Consider the following 21,164-nt stretch of genomic DNA (forward strand, 5'->3'; position numbering starts at 1 on the left):
GCGTAGGGGCTGGGGAGAAGGAAACGGAGTAAAGCTGTTTCTAGAGTATCCATCCTGCAGGATGAAGAACTTCCAGCCATCTGCTGTACAGCAGTGTGCATATAGTTAACAGTGCTTACTGTACATTTAAAATTGTGTTGATATGGAAGATTTCATGATTTTATTTCTCACTCCTTTTTTTTAACTGTAATAAAAGAAAACCTTTTATTTTCAATTATGGTCTTTCAAACAATAATTTCAAAGACCAATTATGGTCTTTCAAGGTCTTTCAAACCTTTCCAATTATGAAAATGAAAGAAATGAAGAGGGCTTAGAGCATATATCCATTCTATGTCCACCTTGTTCCTACCATTTCGGCTGGTTTTGAGAAACCAAATTGGTATTATTCCCCAATTGAAGAGCGACTACATGGAAACATATACAGGTCCATTTTTAAAGCTCTAGTTAGAGATAGACAAAGAATTTGACACAAATAAGGAAGAGAATACAAATGCTCTGACTTGTGCACTGCTGACCCCCTTTTTAGGAAGTAGCAATGCATTTCAGGAAATATAATTTTTTAGTCCAGCTAGCTGAAAGTAACAGACACTTTTCTTCCAAACACCTGCTGTGCCCAGTTAATAGAATTGCAGGAGTAGTAACATTGTTTCCACAGGTCAGCCTGGTTGAATAATGAAGTGGGAATGAATTTGCTTGCTTTTGTTTATTTAAAAAATTTATATTTTATATTGGAATATAGTTAATTTATAGTGTCTTGTCGATTTCAGGTATACAGCAAAGTGATTCCATTATACATATACCCATTCTTGTTCAGACTCTCTCCCATGTAGGTTATTATAGAATATTAAGTAGAGTTCCCTGTGCTACATAGTAGGTCATTATTGGTTATCTGTTTTACATATAGTATGCATACGTTAATCCCAACTCCTAATTTATCCTTCCCTACATCTATCTCCTTTGGAAACCATAAGTTTGTTTCTGACACCTGTGAGTCTGATTCTGTTGTGTAAATAAATTTATATCTTTTTTTTAGATTGCATGTATAAGTGATGTATGATACTCTTCTTTCTCTGTCTTAGTATGGTAATCTCTAGGTCCATCCATGTTGCTGAAAATGGCATTATTTCACTTTTTTATGGCTGAGTAATATTCCATTGTATATATACACTATATCTTCTTAAACTGATCATCTGTTTATGGGCACTTGGATTGTTTCTGTATCTTGGCAATTGTAAATAGTGATGCAATGAACATTGGGGTGCATGTATCTTTTCAAGTTAGAGTTTTGTCTTTTCCTGATATAAGTCCAGAGATGCGATTACAGGATCATATAGTAACTGTTTTGTTTTTTTATTTAAAGAACTTTCACACTATTCTCCATCGTGGCAGTACCAATTTACATTCCCATCAGCAGTATAGGAGGGTTCCCTTTTTTCCATGCCCTCTCCAGCATTTATTGTTTGTAGGCTTTTTGATGGTAGTTGCTTGTTTTTTATCCTATGACAGAATCTCAATTTCAATTTCAATCCTTCCTTCTCTGTTCTCTCGTGGTTGCTCTCTTGTCTTCTTTTAATTAACTATTAGAAAACCTTGAATTTGAACCTTGTTTTTCCTGTAGGAAGACCGTGTTATCCAGGGTTTTCAGAACCCTAACTGGATAGCATGGTGAATATTTGTCTGAAGACATTTTTTACAACCAAATTGTCCTCTTGTCTTACATTTGATTCCTGTGCCTGTCTCCTTGACATTGATGTGTATGCCATGACCAAGGTTGTATCTCAGTCACTATCTTGGACTTTTAAGGGTAAATCCAGTCCGTTCTCAAAGCTTTTCTTCCTTTGAATTTGCTTTGCAGATAGCTTTATTTGCCTTTTTAGTTCTTCTCAGCAGTATTAAATCACTAAGCTTTACAAAATTTATAAGATCAAGGATGTGATCTGTCTTGGTCACCTCTGCATCCTCCGAATCCAAAGCAGTGCCAGGCACATAACAGGTGCACGGCAGATGTTTGTTAATAAATGAATACATGCCTGAATATGTACACAAAACTTTGGATTTTCTTAATTTTGTGTTGGGCTTTAATGATGGTTTCAACCTGTGGCGGATTCATTTTGATATTTGGCAAATCTAATACAGTTATGTAAAGTTTAAAAATAAAATAAAATTAAAAAAATAAATAAATAAAAAAAATAAAGAAAAAAAAAAAATAAATTTGTGTCCTCTAAGAAAAAGCCAGAAATTTCATTTTTAAAGAAGATGTTTGATTATATATAATCCCTTCTTCCTTGGCTTTTATATAAAAAAATTAATGAAAATACCAAGTATCTTCTTTATTTCTTAAAAACTGAAATTCTGTATCCTCCAAGAATCTTTCTCTAAGGCTAATGTTGAAATGATTAAACACATTAAGCTGATCCTCAGTTTTTACTTTTATCTTGATGAAAGCTTAATGTTTACAGTACTTTTGGCCTAACAGTATATGTAAGAGTAGCCATGCTGAGCAGGGGACGATAAGGGGCTGGCAGTAATTGACTCAGTATTGATTGATAGATAGGTAGACAGTAGTCTTGGTTGGAACAAACTAATGTTATCCCTTATTGTTCAACCAGCAAGCAACTCAGCTAGTTAGTACAAGTATAAATGTAGATGTTTATTACTATTTAATCTTATCTTCACTATGTTTTTGGTAAGTTTATATGCTCATAGGTGGGAGAGGAAGCATAGCTTTTTAGTTTATATTTCACCCAACAAAATGCATTCAAGACATATGATTTGATGATGTTTTAGGTGATTTCATATTGATTTTTGTAGCCCTGCCACAAGAAAGAAAAATAAATTTTTTCCCTTAGTGGTCACTGTGTGATATGTTCTTTGGAGCTGATTTGATTCACTAGATTTAGAAAGAAATGAAACTATAATGAGCTCTCCATGGAACATTCATAGAGGGTTGAAATAATTGTCAGTGAGGTATTTAGAGTTTCTAAAAAGATTATAAAAGTTTTTATATACATATATAATATTACTGTTATAAAAGAGTACTTCTAAACAACTTCAAACTAAAGTTGTATGTACAAAGTGTTATTAATCATAGCACAACCACAGAGCAACCTAACCCTCTTGAATAGAGAAATTTTATTTAAATAATATCTACGTCAGGAACTATTTTAAGTGCTTGATGTATGTTATGTCATTTAATTTCTAGAATAAATACACACACTCAGTACAGTCAAGCCTACTCGTGATGAAAAAGTTGAACTGCTAGAATTTAAGGCACTTTTCCAAGGTCATATGACGGGTCAACAGTGGAGTCCAGATCACAGTGATCTTTCCCCTGAGCCACTCAGGGCATGGTCTGCAGCCAAGGAGGTCGGAGGCCATGAAGTGACTTGCAAAGTCCAACATGGAAATAGGCCAGTGATAAGTGGCAAAGTTAGATTAAAAACTTGCATATGTGGTGCAGTTACAACTTAAATTGTGTTTAAATAAAAAAGATCAGAGTAAATTAAATATTATAGAGGTTTGCATGCTTGTATTAGATTGGTGGAATTTGGGGTGGTATTTTTCCTTTATTTTCTAGATATCTTTCAAATTAAAGTTTTTTTTTAATTTATTTATTTTAATTGGAGGCTAATTACTTTACAGTATTGTAGTGGTTTGTGCCATACATTGAAATGAAACAGCCATGTGTGTACATGTGTTCCCCATCCTGAACCCCTCTCCCTGCCCTCCCCATCCCATCCCTCAGGATCATCCCAGTGCACCAGCCCTGAGCACCCTCTCTCATGCATTGGACCTGGACTGGCGATCTAGGTCACATATGATAAAATACATGTTTCAATGCTATTCTCTCAAATCATCCCATCCTTGCCTTCTCCCACAGTGCCCAAAAGTCTGTTCTTTACATCTGTGTCTCTTTTGCTGTCTCGCATATAGGGTCATCGTTACCATCTTTCTAAATTCCATATATATGTGTTAATATACTGTATTGGTGTTTTTCTTTCTGACTTACTTTGTATAATATGCTCCGGTTTCATCCACCTCATTAGAACTGATTCAAATGCATTCTTTTTAATAGCTGAGTAATATTCCACTGTGTATATGTACCACAACTTTCTTATCCATTTCTGCCGAGGGACATCTAGGTTGCTTCCATGTCTTGGCTATTGTAAACAGTGCTGCAATGAACACTGGGGTTCACGTGTCTCTTTCAGTTCTGGTTTCCTCGGTGTGTATGCCCAGCAGTGGGATTGCTGGGTCGTATGGCAGTTCTGTTTCCAGTTTTTTAAGGAATCTCCATATTGTTCTCCATAGTGGCTGTACTAGTTTGCATTCCCACCAACAGTGTAAGAGGGTTCCCTTTTCTCCGAACCCTCTCCAGCATTCATTGTTTATAGACTTTTTGATAGCAGCCATTCTGACTGTGTGAGATGGTACCTCATTGTGGTTTTGATTTGCATTTCTCTGATAATGAGTGATGTTGAGCATCTTTTCATGTGTTTGTTAGCCATCTGTATGTCTTCTTTGGAGAAATGTCTGTTTAGTTCTTTGGCCCATTTTTTGATTGGGTCATTTATTTTTCTGGAATTGGGCTGCAGGAGTTGTTTGTATATTTTTGAGATTAGTTGTTTGTCAGTTGCTTCATTTGCTATTATTTTCTCCAATTCTGAAGGCTGTCTTTTCACCTTGCTTATAGTTTCCTTCGTTGTGTAAAAGCTTTTAAGTTTAATTAGGTCCCATTTGCTTATTTTTGCTTTTATTTCCATTTCTCTGGGAGGTGGGTCATAGAGGATCCTGCTGTGATGTATGTCAGAGAGTGTTTTGCCTATGTTTTCCTCTAGGAGTTTTATGGTTTCTGGTCTTACATGTAGATCTTTAATCCATTTTGAGTTTATTTTTGTATATGGTGTTAGAAAGTGTTCTAGTTTCATTCTTTTACAAGTGGTTGACCAATTTTCCCAGCACCACTTGTTAAAGAGGTTGTCATTTCTCCATTGTATATTCTTGCCTCCTTTGTCAAAGATAAGGTATCCATGGGTGCGTGGGTTTATCTCTGGGCTTTCTATGTTGTTCCATTGATCTATATTTCTGTCTTTGTGCCAGTACCATACTGTCTTAATGACTGTAGCTTTGTAGTATAGTCTGAAGTCAGGCAGGTTGATTCCTCCAGTTCCCTTCTTCTTTCTCAAGATTGCTTTGGCTATTTGAGGTTTTTTGTATTTCCATACAAATTGTGGAATTATTTGTTCTAGTTCTCTGAAAAATACCATTGGTAATTGGTAACTTGATGGGGATTGCATTGAATCTATAGATTGCTTTGTCAAATTAAAGTTTTAAAATGCAGTAACTGTAGCATCAGTTCAGTTAGCCAATCAGGGTATCTAAAGCTGTGAATGTTTTTGTTATGCTTCTAAAAGATTGCCTGGTCATTTAGGTTTATATTGATTTTTTTTTTTAAATTCTAGATCATCAAGTTATTGGATGGAAAACGATCTCAAACTGTGGGAATCTTGATCTCTAGTTTGCATTTAGAAATGAAGGATATCCAGCAGGGTAAGTCTTATTCATACTTTTTTCCCCTGACTTTAAAACTTTTCAGCTTTTATTGTGAGAAATGTCAAACATATACAAAAATAGAATGGCCACAGTGAATACTAAATATTCAGTACCTAGAGGCAAAATCATTAACTCATTAACTAGATTGTTTCGTCTAAAACACTCCATCTACTAGATTATTATGAAGCAAAGCTCAGATATTTTACAATTCCTCCCTTAAAAATGGCAATATACCATGAAATATACCGTGAAAGATAAGGATACTTTAAGCATAATTCTAGTGCCATTCAGTTCAGTTCAGTCACTCAGTCGTGTCCGACTCTTTGTGACACCATGAATTGCAGCATGCCAGGCCTCCCTGTCCATCACCAACTTGCGGAGTTCACTCAAACTCACATCCATCAAGTCAGTGATGCCATCCAGGCATCTCATCCTGTGTCGTCCCCTTCTCCTCCTGCCCTCAATCTTTCCCAGCATCAGGGTCTTTTCAAATGAATCAGCTCTTTGCATCAGATGGTTAAAGTATTGGTGTTTCAGCTTCAACATCAGTCCTTCCAAAAAACATCCAAGACCAATCTTTAGGATGGACTGGTTGGATCTCCTTGCAGTCCAAGGGACTCTCAAGAGTCTTCTCCAACACCACAGTTCAAAAGCATCAATTCTTCGGCACTCAGCTTTCTTCACAGTCCAACTCTCATATCCATACATGACTGCCATTTATCATGCATTTAAAATCATTTGCAATAATTTCCTAATGTCATCAAATATATAATTCTAATATCACTGATTGTAAATTTATCCATTCTTGTACAATTAGTTCAAATGAGGAATCATACAGATTTCATGCATTGCCTTGAATGTGTCCATCTCTTAGGTTTCTTTTTATCTAGAGGTTTCTATCCTCTTTTTTTTTTTTTCTTTGCAATTATTGTTTTTGCAAAGAACCCAGATCACTCGTCCTGTGAAATTTCCCACATTTTAAGTTTTGCTGATTGCATTGCCATGTTTTTATTTATTATGTTCTTCTGTCTCCTGTGATTCTTGCAAACTTTTACTTTGATCTACAGAGTTAATCTCAGTGAAGAAAAAATAGTTCATAGATGCTACTGTATATTCTATTGAGAAGTACATAATATTCTGTAATATTACATAATATTCTCTTTATTCTCTTAAGTACGTAATATTCTCTTTGTGTTGTTTGTGGGCAGTAGTGATCTTTGCCTAGGTTCGTTACTTCATTAGAAGTTTGCCCAATAATGATCTCCTAGTCCTCTCATTTCTTGTTCATTAGCGGGAATGCCTCTACAGAGAAACACTCTCCATTTTCATACATTTAGTTATGTCATTGTTTCTTTGTCCCCTGCTTGTTTTTTCTTCAACTTGGTTATCTTTGGCTCAGTTTAAAAGACATTTAAAGCCAGGACATTTTACTTTTATATCTATTTTTAGACCCTGGAAAAGTAAACCCAAAATCTTCCAACATTTTTAAAATCTGTGTCTTACGTGAAGATATTCTGCTGCTTTCTCAGCCATCATTTAAATGTAGATCTTCATTTTGACATATCGCTGATAATATTTTCTAAGTGGTAATACAATCTCTCATAGATGGCTTCAGGAAATCTAGGTTCAGTGTAATCATGGAGACACTCTTAAGTCACACTTCTCTTCAGGTTTTAGTTGACGATGTCTTCAAGTTATCTCCAGGACACAACAGAAGGACCCCACGTGTCCCCCCTGGAGGTCCTAAACTGCAAGGCACTTAAGAAACTTGCATATATTATTTTTCCTCTGAAATAAGCTTTGTTAAAGGCTTAAAATTTTGCTTATTGCAAACATTTAAAATTCCACATAAAACTAAACATATACTGAATCAGATGACAGGTGCAGAATATTCAAATAAACTTATCTTTACTATTTTAGCTTAGTAGTAGAACTGAATACATAAGTGTGAAATATTAAACCTCAAATCAGCGTTGCAGTAGTTGGTTTGAGATTGGAGCAGAGGGTGGCTGGAAAGGTCCACTGTCAAAATTAGAAAAGGATACGGCAGTGGCTTTAGGTATTAGATCCTCTAGGATGGAATTTCTGAAATTCACACAGAAAACTGTGATTCTAAGGCAAATGAAAAAAAATAAAAGTAAACAAATATTGGCAGGTTAGTTTATAATCTTTTGTCAAGGAGACTCCCTTTTTTGATGCAATCATTGAAATTAGAAAGGAATTTTTCAGATATAGTGGCAGAGTCTTATCCTAAACCACAGTGCTCTTTCTAAGCCTGGTGAAAATCAAGCATGCTTGGTTTCATTACCATAACAAGTAGCACTATGGATATTAGTCTTTACAGTGTCAATCGCACTTGATTCACTTCTCTTTAGGCTTGTCGGGCTGTAGTGTACATCAGATTGCTATATGGATAAGACTCATTCCAACAATGTGCTATTCCAGTTACCAACTCAGGACCGTAAACCTTCTTCCCTCGGCACTCTAACATTGAATGAATGTTGAATGTTCGTGGTGAGTTGAATAAGAGATTAGTTCACCCAGACCTTTTTCAACAGTCTGCTCTGGATAGGAACGTGCTCTCATGAAGTAGACGTGAACTTAAATTTTAGCCTTGGAAATGTTGATTGTAGCATCACAGACTTTAGGACTCATGGGCACCATTTAGTTCTTTCTCTTGCTTCAAGCATCTCTGTTATCCACCAGAGTTGGATCCTAAGTTCTAAAAAACAATTATCTTCACTTCATGTTTTCATTTAGTAATACATTCCAGATGAATCTAACAGTATAACTCTCGCTTAATTTCTTTTTAGAATCATTTGACTGACACTGGCATCTGAAGGTCACTTAGGAGCCTGAGCTGTGTCGGTTACGTTTCATTCGGAATCCATGTCTGGTCATGAATGGAATGCACTTGGCCTTGTGTTCTCATCCTGATGAAAGGACTCCTTGTGCTGACCTTGACCTAAAACATTTGTTTTAGTGTGAGAGAAGTAGCTGTCATGAGATCTGATTGGAACAGACCAGCTGGCAGGCAGGCAGGGTCACACAGCGTGTTAACCATGGTGAAGTGACCACAGCTAAGAGACTGTTCTTCAGTCTTTTGGTCATATATTCAGCTTTGTCAGTGTGCAGAGGTAGGGACACTAACTTGCGCTTCATGCAGACTCATAAGAAGCTGATGAATAAACCAGAAAGCTAGTATATTCACTCAGAGGAGAATAGAGAATTTTCCTTCAGCATGACAAAAATGTTTATCATATCTATTCACCGTTACTTCCACCTCACTTATCTCTACTTGGCATTAGATATTTGCTTATGCCATTTCTCCTCTTGCTGAGATAACAGTTTGGTCACCTTAATAATAGTTCTGGCTGTTTCAGCCCACCATTACCTCCCACAGAGGTAATGGATAATCCAGTTTTTACCTGTTCAACTCTTAAAAGCAACCTTATTTTCGTCATTTGTAAAGTGGGCCCTTCTCTGTTGTCCGTTTGACACTGCTTATAGTGTATATTGAAGAAGTGGAATTTGGGGGCTCAGTACCTCCAGGTCTGTTAACTGATAGCAAGTTACAGAGCCAGTGTGTGGTCCTTTATCACATGTAGCATTACTTTGCTTAGAATTTCTCTGATAATTAAGCATTGTTTACCATGAACTGGGCTAATTTATCGTATATAGAAGTCATTCAATAAAGAATCTTTTAAATTTGGTTTTAAGGAATAGAGTAAACCTTAGACTAGATGGCATCAGAATGTCATAAATTTCATTCTAGTGCATTTGGACAAAACTTCTTCCTTCCTGGCTACCTCCTCCCTTCCTCTTTCCCTCTCTCCCTCAATAAGCATGTACCGAATGCCAGCTCTGTTTCAGACACCATGACTACCACAACACATAACATCCTGAATTTCACATTCTCAAGAGTTCACAGGATGGTGGGAGAGATGTACAGAGTATCCTAAGATCACAGAATAAAGATACCTGTGAAATAACAAGAGATCAATGTACCGGCTCCTCCTGTAAAACTTAAGATGAGTCTTAGAGGATGAAATGGTGGTGGTCATCACACAAAGAAGGAGCTTTTCCAGTTGATGAAAGAAGGCATGTGAAAAGGAGGCAAATGTAGAGTCTACAAGTTGCATGTGAATGTGGGTGGCTTCAGAACAAAGTACTCGAAGGGCAAGTAGTATCCAGACCAGGAAGGATCCTGACTGTCATCAGATGAAATTCAAATATTATCCTATCAGTAACACGGAGACAGAAGTTAAAAGGGGCAGTGCTGTGATCTCATTTTGAGTGCAGAAATACTTCTCCAATCACAGAAGACTGGCCCCCAAGCCCTTTCATGCTCTGGTGGCAGCCCTATCTCCTGTACTCGACTGTGCTCACTTCTCTCTCACTGCTCTCCAGTGTCAGTGGTCCTCTGATTCCTTAACAGGCGAAGTTCTCTCCTTCCTCCGTGTCTTTGAAGGCACAGTATGTTCCCTCTGTTTGAAATGCTTTTCCAGCCCCATTCAATAGCACACTCTTTTTCTTTGCTCCTAAGTCACTTCAGTCGTGTCTGACTCTTTGCGATCCTATGGACCGTAGCCCACCAGGCTCCTTTGTCCACGGGATTCTCCAGGCAAGAATACTGGAGTGGGTTACCATTTCGTAGGGTTCAGCTAAACATCTCAAAGAGGTCTTCCCAGATCCTCCTCCCTAATTTAAGTCACTCTAAGTTAATTCTCTTATTTTCTACTCAGCACTTAATATTTTCTTTGTTCATATACTTCTCACTTACATCCGCCATCAGAAGATAAACTGCAAGAGGGATAATGCTCACTGATGTGTCCCTCACACCTTGTTGTACCTGGCGATGAGGTGAGGATCATCAAGGGTCTGTTGAATGAATAAACAGAAATAGTCATGTAGGTGATTAGATCTAGGCTTCTCAGGTGGTGCTGGTGGTAAAGAACCTGCCTGCTAAGGCAGAAGACATAAGAGGTATGGGTTCGATCCCTGGTTTGGGAAGATCCCCTGGAGGAGGAAATGGCAACCCACTCCAGTACTCTTGCCTGGAGAATCCCATGGACAGAGGAGCCTGGTGGGCTACAGTCCATGGGGTTGCAAAGAGTCAGACATGACTGAAGCAACTTAGCATGTATGCATGGCTAGAAAGGGATTGTGATTGTTGACATAATAAATGGCAAAGGCCAGAACTAAGGCTGTGTCTGTGGAAATGTAGATGGGACCATGTACAAGGGATGTTTGAAGAGCAGATTGTTATGGTTAGCCCCATGAGATTCATATGATGATGGAGAAGTTTGGGGTTGCTGGTTTCAACAAGAATGGGAATAATGGTGCCAAAAGCATAAAATGAAAATAGAGGGGGGGAAAGCGTGGGTAGAAGCTGAAAGGTCAGTTCTGTTTTGCATGGTTTGAGTTGGAGATGACTGGTGACATTTCAGCTGAAGTGTTCGAGAATGTCTGAAAATTCCAGCTTGATACTAAGGAAATAGGGCTAGATTAGAGAGCGAACATCCCCACAAAGATAGCCACCCGTATGTGTTTCTCTCCACCCCAGGTGGTGTGCAGGATCTCATAGGGGAAACCTAAATCTCTGTTCTGACTGAAGTTTAAAGCACTGTGTGACTAAAGGCAAGACCTTGGTTGTGGAGGAAGAATGGCTTCAGGACAATGACCATAATACCACATCACTTTATTTGGCCCAGGAGATATCCTGAACAAGTGATTTACTCCTTGCTGATTTTCCATCTACTTAACTAGGGTGACTTATATTTAAAAACATTTGGCATCCTTGGCTACAGTGACTTCCTAAATGATTGCAAATTAGTGTTTTCATTCCATGTTAGTGATTTCCTCTTATTCTTTTTCCCAGGGGAGATGGAAAATTGCTGTTGACTATTCTTGATATAAACCTCCATATGCATTGCAACAGATTAGGTGCCAGAAACCTCCTGGCATCCATTTGGAATTTCCCGTACACTCTCAGAATTCATATTTATAATATTTAATCTAACATCAAAATAAAACATTTTTCACTTTAGTTCTAACTAGTCCAGAATCTCAGTTTAGAGTTCAGTTGTATCAAAGACCATCTTCCTGTTTAGGAATCTCGAATCAAAATGTAAGTTAGTTGTATACCCAGAGTCTAAAACTCAGATCTGAGAATGCTGACTGGACTTTGCTCCCTTTTGCCTAATAATTTATAGAAATCTCTCTCAAGGTTTATGCCAGTTGTCTAAAACATAATGAATTTCCAGGCATCTGAAATTCACTGTGAATTGTCTTGGGCTTTCCTGTTGTTCAGTCATTCAGTCGTGTCCAACTCTTTAATCCGCATGGACAGCAGCATGTCAGCCTTGCCTGTCCTTCACCACCTATTTGCTCAAACTCATGTCCATTGAGTTGGTGATGCCATCTAACCATCTTCATCTTCTATCGTCCCATTCTCCTCCTCCCTTCAGTCTTTCCCATCATCAGGGTCTTTTCCAATGAGTTGGCTCTTTTCATCAGGTAGCCAAATTATTGGAGCTTCAGCTTCAGCATCAGTCCTTCCAATGAATATTCAGGGTTGATTTCCTTTAGGATTGACTGGTTTGATCTCCTTGCTTTCCAAGGGGCTCTCAAGAGTCTTCTCCAGCACTACAGTTAGAAACCATCAATTCTTCAGCACTCAGCCTTCTTTATGGTCCAACTCTCACATCTGTGCATGACTACTGGAAAAACCATAGCTTTAACTATATGGACCTTTGTCAGCAAAGGAATGTCTCTGCTTTTTAATACACTGTCTAGGTTTTTCATAGCTTCTTTTCCAAGGAGCAAGAGTCTTTTAGTTTCATGGCTGCAGTCACTGTCTGCAGGACCTTCCTGAGGAACATTCTAATTCTGGTCTGGAAGACCTATATTCAAAGGGCAAAATTTTTATTGTGCACCTCTGCCAGTAAAAATTTTAGAGCATGCTTCTCAAGATATGTTTTTAAGAACTTGTATATCATGTAAATGTGTAACAGAACTAATATTCACATTATAAAATGAATACAAAGATATAAATTAAATTGAGATTAATGTATTTAAATGTGTTGCTGATTTTGATAGCTTTAAATTCTCAACAGCTAGTATCTCACGGCTCAATATATACATAAAATGAAGCTTATTATTAAAAATAGTGGATTTAAACCCACATTTCAAACAGTCTCTTGATAAATTCTACTATAATATATGGAGGTCAGCATCTTGGCAGATCTAATTCAACTGTCCCCGTTTCTAATTAATTCCACGATTGATGAAGAACTTATACTAGCAGTCAAGCCTGTGCTCTGTCATTTTTCTTATTGTTGATGGATTATCTTCAGTCTGGGGTTTCTCTTCAGGAATCTTTTGAAGCCAACTGGTTTATTTTGTCGAGTTTAGTTAACACTAGATTTTAGAATCAGAAAATGTTATTTAATCCCCACCACCTCCCCCTCCCGCCCCGACACCGCTGCCACTGCTACCAAATCACAGTACATGGGAAGTAAAGGAACAAGTGAGGAAGCCACGTGTGAAAGAGTTTACCCACCGATGGTGACAGGTAGTCATGACCTACTGACGTACCAAAGGGAGGCATCAGAGTCAATCAGCTTATTAAGCATGGGCAGAGCTCAGTGTGGGCATGAATATAAACAGTAGCTCTAATGCTACTATATGTCCTTTCCCAGCTCTCGTTTCTTCCTGCTGAGTCTAAGACACCTGAGCAGCAGGGTCCCACCCACCTCTCTCTGAACCCCTGTGCATTCCTCCCCTCTCAGAGCTGGGTCCAGAAAGCCAAGGGTGGCATTTCTTTTGTTCTTTACCTTCAGGCAACTGGCTGAGACCATCCAATCTGCCTGGAATGTAATTTTGGCTTAAAAGAACCAGAACTAATGGAAGAACAGAAGCAGCTTAACCCAGACTGTTTCTCATTCCACTGCCCTACAGAGAATAGAGGGAATGAAGCAGCAGAAGTTGTGTGAATTCTATGCTTGTGCCCCTCTTTGAGGTTGGAACCATGGACAATTTTAATTGCACCTATAAAAGGCACCTTGTGACCGAGAACATGCCTCAACTTAGACAAGAATTGGGATTTTTGCTTGATGAGGTTGAGTGACTTGGAGCTTTGGGGACAGACTGGATGTGTCCCTTTCGGGATGCTTATTTCTGTCACCTGCTAGCTGGCTCCTGTTTACACTGTGTCATTTACCCTTGCCTCCTGTCTCCAACAAAGCTTGAATAAAGGTCTGTGCCAACTTACATGATACACCAGCAAGTGTTTGGCAATGTAGATAGTATCATAAAATATATTCCCTTGATAGTTGCTATTCTTTATGTGTCTGGAGGCAACTTTTGTTTGTGTTTCTTCATTTTTTGTGCCTTCGCTTCCCTTTTTAGTCAGTTCTGGCAAGCAGTATAAAATTGCAATTAGTAATATCTTTTTAAGTAAAATGGATTTTATATTACTGTTGATTTCTTCTTAGATTTTCTTTTCTTCTAAGATAATGCCTTTTCAAGTTCTGGGTTTCCTTTTGTTTTTAGACATTCTTTTTTGCTATGATTGGGAACCACAATACTGATTATTGTCAGTAACTGTGAATAATTAACAAAGATTGAAGTTTGATTGTCTTATGACATATATTAAGATAGCATATTTGAGGGGTTTCTCTGGTGGTCCAGTGGTTAATTCTCCACCTTCCAATGCAGGGAGCTCGAGTTCAGTCCATGGTTGGGGAACTAAGGGCCCACGTGCCCATGGCGTGTGGCCACAAATTTTAAAAAAGGACCATAGAAATGAATTAAGTATTAGCAATAATTAAATAACAGTGGCATTATGGATATGTATAATACACAAATGATATTTTTGTGGCCTGGGCTATCTATGGTTCCTACTGGGAGACTGCTGATTGATGTATAAAACGTGATGCCATTCAGAGGCAAAGGTTTCTGTGTAGACTTATAGGTAGTTGGTTAGCACTTTGTGTGTGTGTGTGTGTGTGTGTGTGTGTGTGTGTGGTGAGAATTTTGAGAAGTGAAAGTGTTAGTTGCTCAGTCGTGTCTGACTCTTTGTGACCCCTTGGACTGTTCCCCACCAGGCTCCTCTGTCCCAAGAATTCTCCAGGCAAAAATACTGGAGTGGCTAGTCATTCCCTTCTCCAAAGGATCTTCCCAACCTAGGGATCAAACTCAGGTCTCCTTTGCTGCTAAGTCACTTCAGTCATGTCCGACTCTGTGTGACCCCATAGACAGCAGCCCACCAGGCTCCTCTGTCTGCGAGATTTTCCAGGCAAGAATACTGGAGTGGGTTGCCATTTCCTTCTCCCAGGTTTCCTTTCGGTGGAGTGATTATTTCTAGACTGACACTTACAAAGGAGAAAAGACGTATAATCATGGTCCAGTCAATTTGGTTATGGAACTGAGCTTGGGAAACCATTTTCATGCCTTAGTTTTGTTGCCTGTAAAACTCAGGGCAACAGTAGAATCTTCCTTGTATGAATAAATGTAAAATGGTTAGAACAATGCCTTGCACACAGCAAGTTCCCAATAAAAGCAAGCTACTAATTAACTATTCATCCCCAGTACTGCCTGTCTGCTTTCCCCACCCTCTGGTGAAGTGCACAGAGATGCCTTTAAGCTGCTAAATAATTGCTGCCCTCAGCATTTGCTCTGGATATGTGCGTGGAATGAGGCTTGGCCTATACCTGTGTCTGCACGGGTGGGCCTGGTGCCATCGGAGGAGAAGCATGGTGGTCAGTAGGGAAAGAGTGAGGCATATGGCGGAAAGGTTATAGGAGTGTTCTGGCCATTGTGAAGAGACCTGGCTACTGAGCTTTCCGTGGGGCAGGTTCTGTGCAGCTCTTGTTCTGGCCTCTGTGTGGTTCTTTGACACTTCTCTCTGCCTGGCCCCCTTCTTTTCACCTCTTGTCCAGTTTTGTCACAAGCTTGGTCTTCATTCTCAGTGATGGCCTCATAGGGAGGTGAAACTGTGGGGAAATAGTCCTGCTTTCCCTTTCTTCAGCTTTCAGATTCTGCCAAGACCACCTTCTTTCTGGGACCCCACATCCTTGCCTTTCTCTTAAGAGAGGTCAGAGGAATTGGTTTGTGGGAATTTTGAGGGCTAGATTACCTGAGAGTTTAAAAACCCCAGGGATTGGGACCTCCCTGGTGGTCCAGTGGTTAAGACTCCATGCTTTCAAGACGGGGGGCATGAATTTGATCCCAGGTCAGGGAACTAAGATCCCACATGCCATGATCAAAATGGCCAAAACAAACAAACAAGACAAAAAACCCAAGGCCTTCCATGTTGCTTTCTCCATTCCATTCTCTTTTCCTTACAAATTATTTATCAAGCCCTAAAAAAAATCATAATTTGGTTGAAAGAGCTGAGTTTTATGTTGGCTATTTGGAAGCTAACATTGCTAACAAAATAATTTCTATTGATAATCAAATATTCACCTTTGCTTTCTTGGACTGAGAATAATCTATTCCACTTGAAAAGGATCTTTAAACACCCACTTATAAAAGATGTCATGTACTGAAGGTAATGCAAAGAAGCATACAATGGGCTACATAGAGGCTGTTTTTTAAATTAATTTATTTAATTGGAGGCTACTTACTTTACAATATTGTAGTGGTTTTTGCCATACATCAACATGAATCAGCCATGGGTGTGCATGTGTTCCCCATCCTGAACCCCCCTCCTACCTCCCTCCCCATCCCATCCCTCAGGGTCATCCCAGTGCACCAGCCCTGAGCACCCTGTCTCACGCATCGAACCTGGACCGGCGATCCACTTCACATATGATAATATACATGTTTCAGCGCTACCCTCTCAAATCATCCCAGCCTCGCCTTCTCCCACAGAGTCCAAAAGACTGTTCTTTATATCTGTGTCTCTTTTGCTGTCTCGCATACATACCATCTTTCTAAATTCCATATATATGCGTTAGTATACTGTATTGGTGTTTTTCTTTCTGACTTACTTCACTCTGTATGATAGGCTCCAGTTTTAAAACCAGAGATAGCCAAAGCCTGCTAAAGCAACCCAACCCTACCCATGTGACATCTTTCACACCTTGGACAACCAGATTTACTTGGTCTAACCGAACAAACTAAGAATAGTTAGATAGCACCACTGACTCAATGGACATGAATTTGAGCAAACTCCGGGAGACAGTGAAGAACAAGGAAGCCTGCTGTGTTGCAATCTATGGGATTGCAAAGAGCCAAGCACGACTTAGCGGCTGAACAACAATAAAAGGAGTGTGCCTTTCCTACCTCAGTCTGTCATGTGTTTCTTGCCCAAAGATACTACTTTGATCAAGAACAGCTCTCTTGAGTAAGTACATGTTTTTTACTAATTAGAAACCCTTCAGAACAGCAAACACAACCATTCTTTATTCCGACAAGGTGCGCTTTGGGATAGAAAAGCATTCAGGGTTAAAAATGGCTGGAGGGCTGTGAGAATTCTTGCCTGTTCTTTCTCCTTACCCCGCTCTTGTGAAAAAGCTGTCTCCAAAGTGGAGAGGGAATTTACCTATTGTGTAAGACCTTGACCCCCGTCCCTGTGCCTGAAGCAGGCGCATAGTTTTTATGTGTGCCTGTTAGTTTGAATTTGTGATACTGATCTGCTTTTTGTCCCTGCTGACGGTTATTATATCTTAATGGGCGAAACCCTACTCTAATGATCCTTGTGTATATAATTCTCAGAGTACAGAGCAGGCACCAGAGGACCACATAAAAATGTTTGCCTCAATTTCCCTGCAAAAAAGGAGCCCAGAAACCAGACTTGACCAAGTAACAGATTTTTAAAGGTAAAGGAACCCAATAAAATTACCAGCTTTTCACAGCGTGTGTCTATTTCCTCTCGACCTATTGTGAGGTGTAGGTGAAATATTCTAACTGAACTGACAGTGGGAGCAGGGGTAACTAAGGAGAGAGGGAGATAAAAGTAAAACCCACCAGCCATGATTGATATCACAGTAGCAATGAGTTGTTGGGGTCTCCCCTTTGTGAATTTGGCACTTCACCTTTCTGACACCGTGTGCGGGAGTGTTGGTATAATGAGCCTGATACAGATGGGAGCAAAAGCTAGAGAGTTACTTGGAATACTGTATCAGGGCTTGGAGGTGTGCTGGAGAATTGTGTAGGCTGGTATTTGCTTATTCAACTTATATGATATAAAGGGTTTTGTGTGTATGAGAGAGAGAAATAGAGTATGTTTTTGCAAGTACAAAGTGGAGGGGGCTACCTGGTCCTAGGTAACTCCAAAAATATTTTAATCAATGACTGATTTCTTTCTTTGATGTATTTGTCAATTAACTAACAGAATAGGTTCATAGACTGCTTCTAAATTTGATAGTGAGTGCTTTCAAGAATCAATTCTGTAACACTGTCCCGTATCTGGGGACTAGCAGGATCATGTATAGATTCTGGCCCTTGTAGGAACTTAAACTGTTCATGGTAAATAGAAGGCAGGACTATGTACATGCAAAATGTCTCTCCTATGAATCATGGGACTTTGGCTCTTTTTACTTTTCACCCCTTTGGCCAAATAGCCTAACCTTCCCTGGCCACCCTGTAAAATAGAAATAATAGAAAGTGTTTAATTTCTTAAGTTCCTAGGCTCAACCAGATGATCTCATTTCAGTGCTGCTTCCACCTCTGAACTTTTACTTTTTCAGTTTTAAGCTCCTCATGTGGAAGAGGAGAAACCTCAGCGGAATACTTGGCATTGGCCCTAAATTAACCTCTCCATCGACTTCTTCCTCTCCCCGACTCCTCCCCCAGGTCCTAAGGGGACAGCATCATGCATATCCATGCATATCCATGACATATGCATATCCATGCATATGTCACCTTGTCAGCTCCTCTGCCTATTTTGTGGTGGCCCAAGCCCTCCCTCTACACCTAAATGGAAAACCTCAGGCTGATTTGACACCAGACTTGCTTCCCTGGGCTCAGTTGATGCCAGCACTCCCCAGAGCTCTGCAGTCTTTCTCTCCTGTCCTGTTCTTTCTGTCCACAGTACTCTAGCTTTCACTACCTCTGCCGTGCTGAACTAAGTTCTAAAACATTCTTTCCAAATTTTGCTCTATCCTATGTCCTAGAACTCTGTCCCATTGCCTCACCTGCTCATCAGTGCTCATGGCCTCCCTGCAATGTGCCACAGGCTCTTCACCTTGGCCTTCAGGATTCCACAGGACCTTGCTCTGAACTGTATGTAAGGAATACTCTCTTCAAGCCAGACTTGGACTCTCCACCGTTGCCTGTGTGTTCTCTGAGCCTGTATGTGTCTGCTTCTTCATCCTGGGAATGTCTCACATCTTTCCCATTGACATTCGCTGGCACTTGTCCATTTACAGATTGTGAGTGCTTGGAATGGACTTGGCTTGATTCATGATGATTAATAAATGGGTGCTTTAGCTGTCTGCCTAAAGCAGTATAACAGTTGAATTTCTACTCATGGCTTTTTGCCTATGGTGATACCACTGTTTAAAACATCTTTGAAGGTTAAGCATGAGAGGAAAGATAGTTTCGTTATTCTTTCTTTAAAATGAGAAGATTTGCTTGTAAAATTTAGTGATTTTGAGGTATGGAGTATTCAGGCCAGCATTGTATCTGTACTGAGTATATGGATGGGGCATGATTGTGCAGCTTTACTCACCATACTTTGATTTTTTTAAATGGAAACAAACAAGGGTGGGCAAACAACCTTAATTCAGATATGCATATTCTATTTATTCATCAGTCCCATCCCTTTTAAAAGTCTCTTTTTCAAAACCTCATGCTGTCTTTATCGAGGAACTTTTCCTGACACATAGCAGCAAGACTCACTCTTTGGGGTTTCGGGGACATCTGTCTTATCTATAGACATTTATCTTTTTCCTGTTACTACCCCCAGGACTATGCTGGATGGTGGGATTATCAAGATGTGTAGAAATGATCCCTGACTACAGACCTTCCACAATCAAGTGTTAAGCAACTTACTAATATGGCTTCTTAAAATAGACTCTTTCACCCAATATAAAATATGAGTGGTCCCATGGAAGAGGTAAAGAATGAGTACTTAATGATCCAGAGATCAAGGAGCATCCTTCCAGGGGAGGAAACTTTTCACCAAGGCCTAGGAGGGTGAGGGGCAGGAAGGGAAAAAAGCATGGAATGTTCAGGAGTAGAGAGGTGTGTGGCTGGAGCTCAGGGGCCTGGGAGCAGTGGAAATGGTGAAGGATGAGATTGGAAGTGTCACTCAGGGCCAGGAAAGGAATGGACTTAAAAATCAGGCCTATGCGGCTGGACTTTACCCAATACTTAAAGGAAAGACATCTGAGATATTTCAAACATCAAAGTAAAATTTTGATTAAAAAAATAATAATAACTTGGGTGGTATGAAGAAAAGTGCTTTGATGGGAAAGATGGAAATAAGAAGTTAAGATTAGGTTAGCTTTCTAAATAGACGCGAAAAGTGAAAGTGTTAGTCACTCAGTCGTGTCCAACTCTTGGTCAACCCCATGGACTGTAGCCCTCTGGGCTACAGGCTATCCATGGAATTCTCCAGGCAAGAACACTGGAAGGGGTAGCCATCCCCTTCTCCAGGGGATCTTCCCAACCCAGGGATCAAACCAAGGTCTCCCACATTGCAGGCCATTTCTTTTCTGTCTGAGCCACCAGGGAAGCCCAAATGGACCCGAAGTTGTCTAATATTTCCCTTAAGACGTTCAATACATTATTTTTCATAATTAGAGTTATTCACGCATATACCTTTTCTATTAACACTTCTGAAGGTGGGCCTTGAGTGGGGTTTTAAAGGACCAAAAGGGTTTAAATAGCAACTGCTTCTACTGGAAACACTCAAGTATTCCAGAAAGTGGTAGTCATCTTTCTCTAATTCTTTCCAGATGTTAAAGCAGATAAGGCATTAACAAGCATTAAAACATGTACACAGCGTGTATAGTTAACATCACAATAGTCACTATTTGTAGGTACTATTTTGATTTCTCATAATGCTCTATGAGCTCGGTTGAGCATGCATCTTGCTTTAATGTTTTCAGTAAGTGAAATTAGACCCGTCCTATGAATGTGTGTGTGTGTGCTCAGTTATATCCAGCTCTGTGTGACCCCATGGATTGTAGCCTGCCAGGCTTCTCTGTCCAGGGGATTTCTCAGGCAAGAATACTGGAGTTAGTATGCTGAACCTAATAGAACTGAACGTGACAGATCATGCAGGTAGGTTTTGCTTCCATCCATAATAGTCATCTTGGTCTTTTTCTGAATCTTGGGCTTATTCCTTCATCAAGATAAGAAACCTCTTTCTGTCCTTACCTCTCACTGGAAGGCTTTTCTCCCAGACACTCATAGAACTTGACCTGCTCAGCTCTTAGCTTAAATGTCACCTCTTCAAAGAAGCCTTCATCCATCAGCCTCTCTAAGGTTGCTTATTGCTCTACTCTTTCTTTACATCATTATCTGTAACTATTTACTTGTTTATTTTCTATCCCCTAAGCTGGAGTATAAGTCTCATGAGACCAAGTGCCTTCAATGTCTTAGATACATTTGATTTATATAATCACAGCATTTTAGAACAGTTTCTAGAACTT

At 39.5% G+C, this 21,164-nt stretch overlaps 1 protein-coding gene across 17 annotated transcripts in view; it reads left to right on the plus strand.

The window, feature by feature from the left end:
- The window catches only part of FMN1 (formin 1), a 497,917-nt gene that overhangs the window by 297,052 nt on the left and 179,701 nt on the right, over positions 1–21,164 (plus strand). For 16 of the 17 annotated variants that reach the window (XM_055537259.1, XM_055537263.1, XM_055537262.1 and 13 more), the window contains one exon: positions 5,463–5,550. In XM_055537259.1, the coding sequence (XP_055393234.1) occupies positions 5,463–5,550 (88 nt within the window). Of the gene's footprint in view, positions 1–5,462; positions 5,551–13,397; positions 13,896–21,164 lie in introns of those variants that run through there. The other variant, XM_055537273.1, reaches the window with a different exon arrangement.

This window comes from Bubalus kerabau, chromosome 10 (assembly GCF_029407905.1).
Source record: "Bubalus kerabau isolate K-KA32 ecotype Philippines breed swamp buffalo chromosome 10, PCC_UOA_SB_1v2, whole genome shotgun sequence".
Classification (NCBI taxonomy): domain Eukaryota; kingdom Metazoa; phylum Chordata; class Mammalia; order Artiodactyla; family Bovidae; genus Bubalus; species Bubalus kerabau.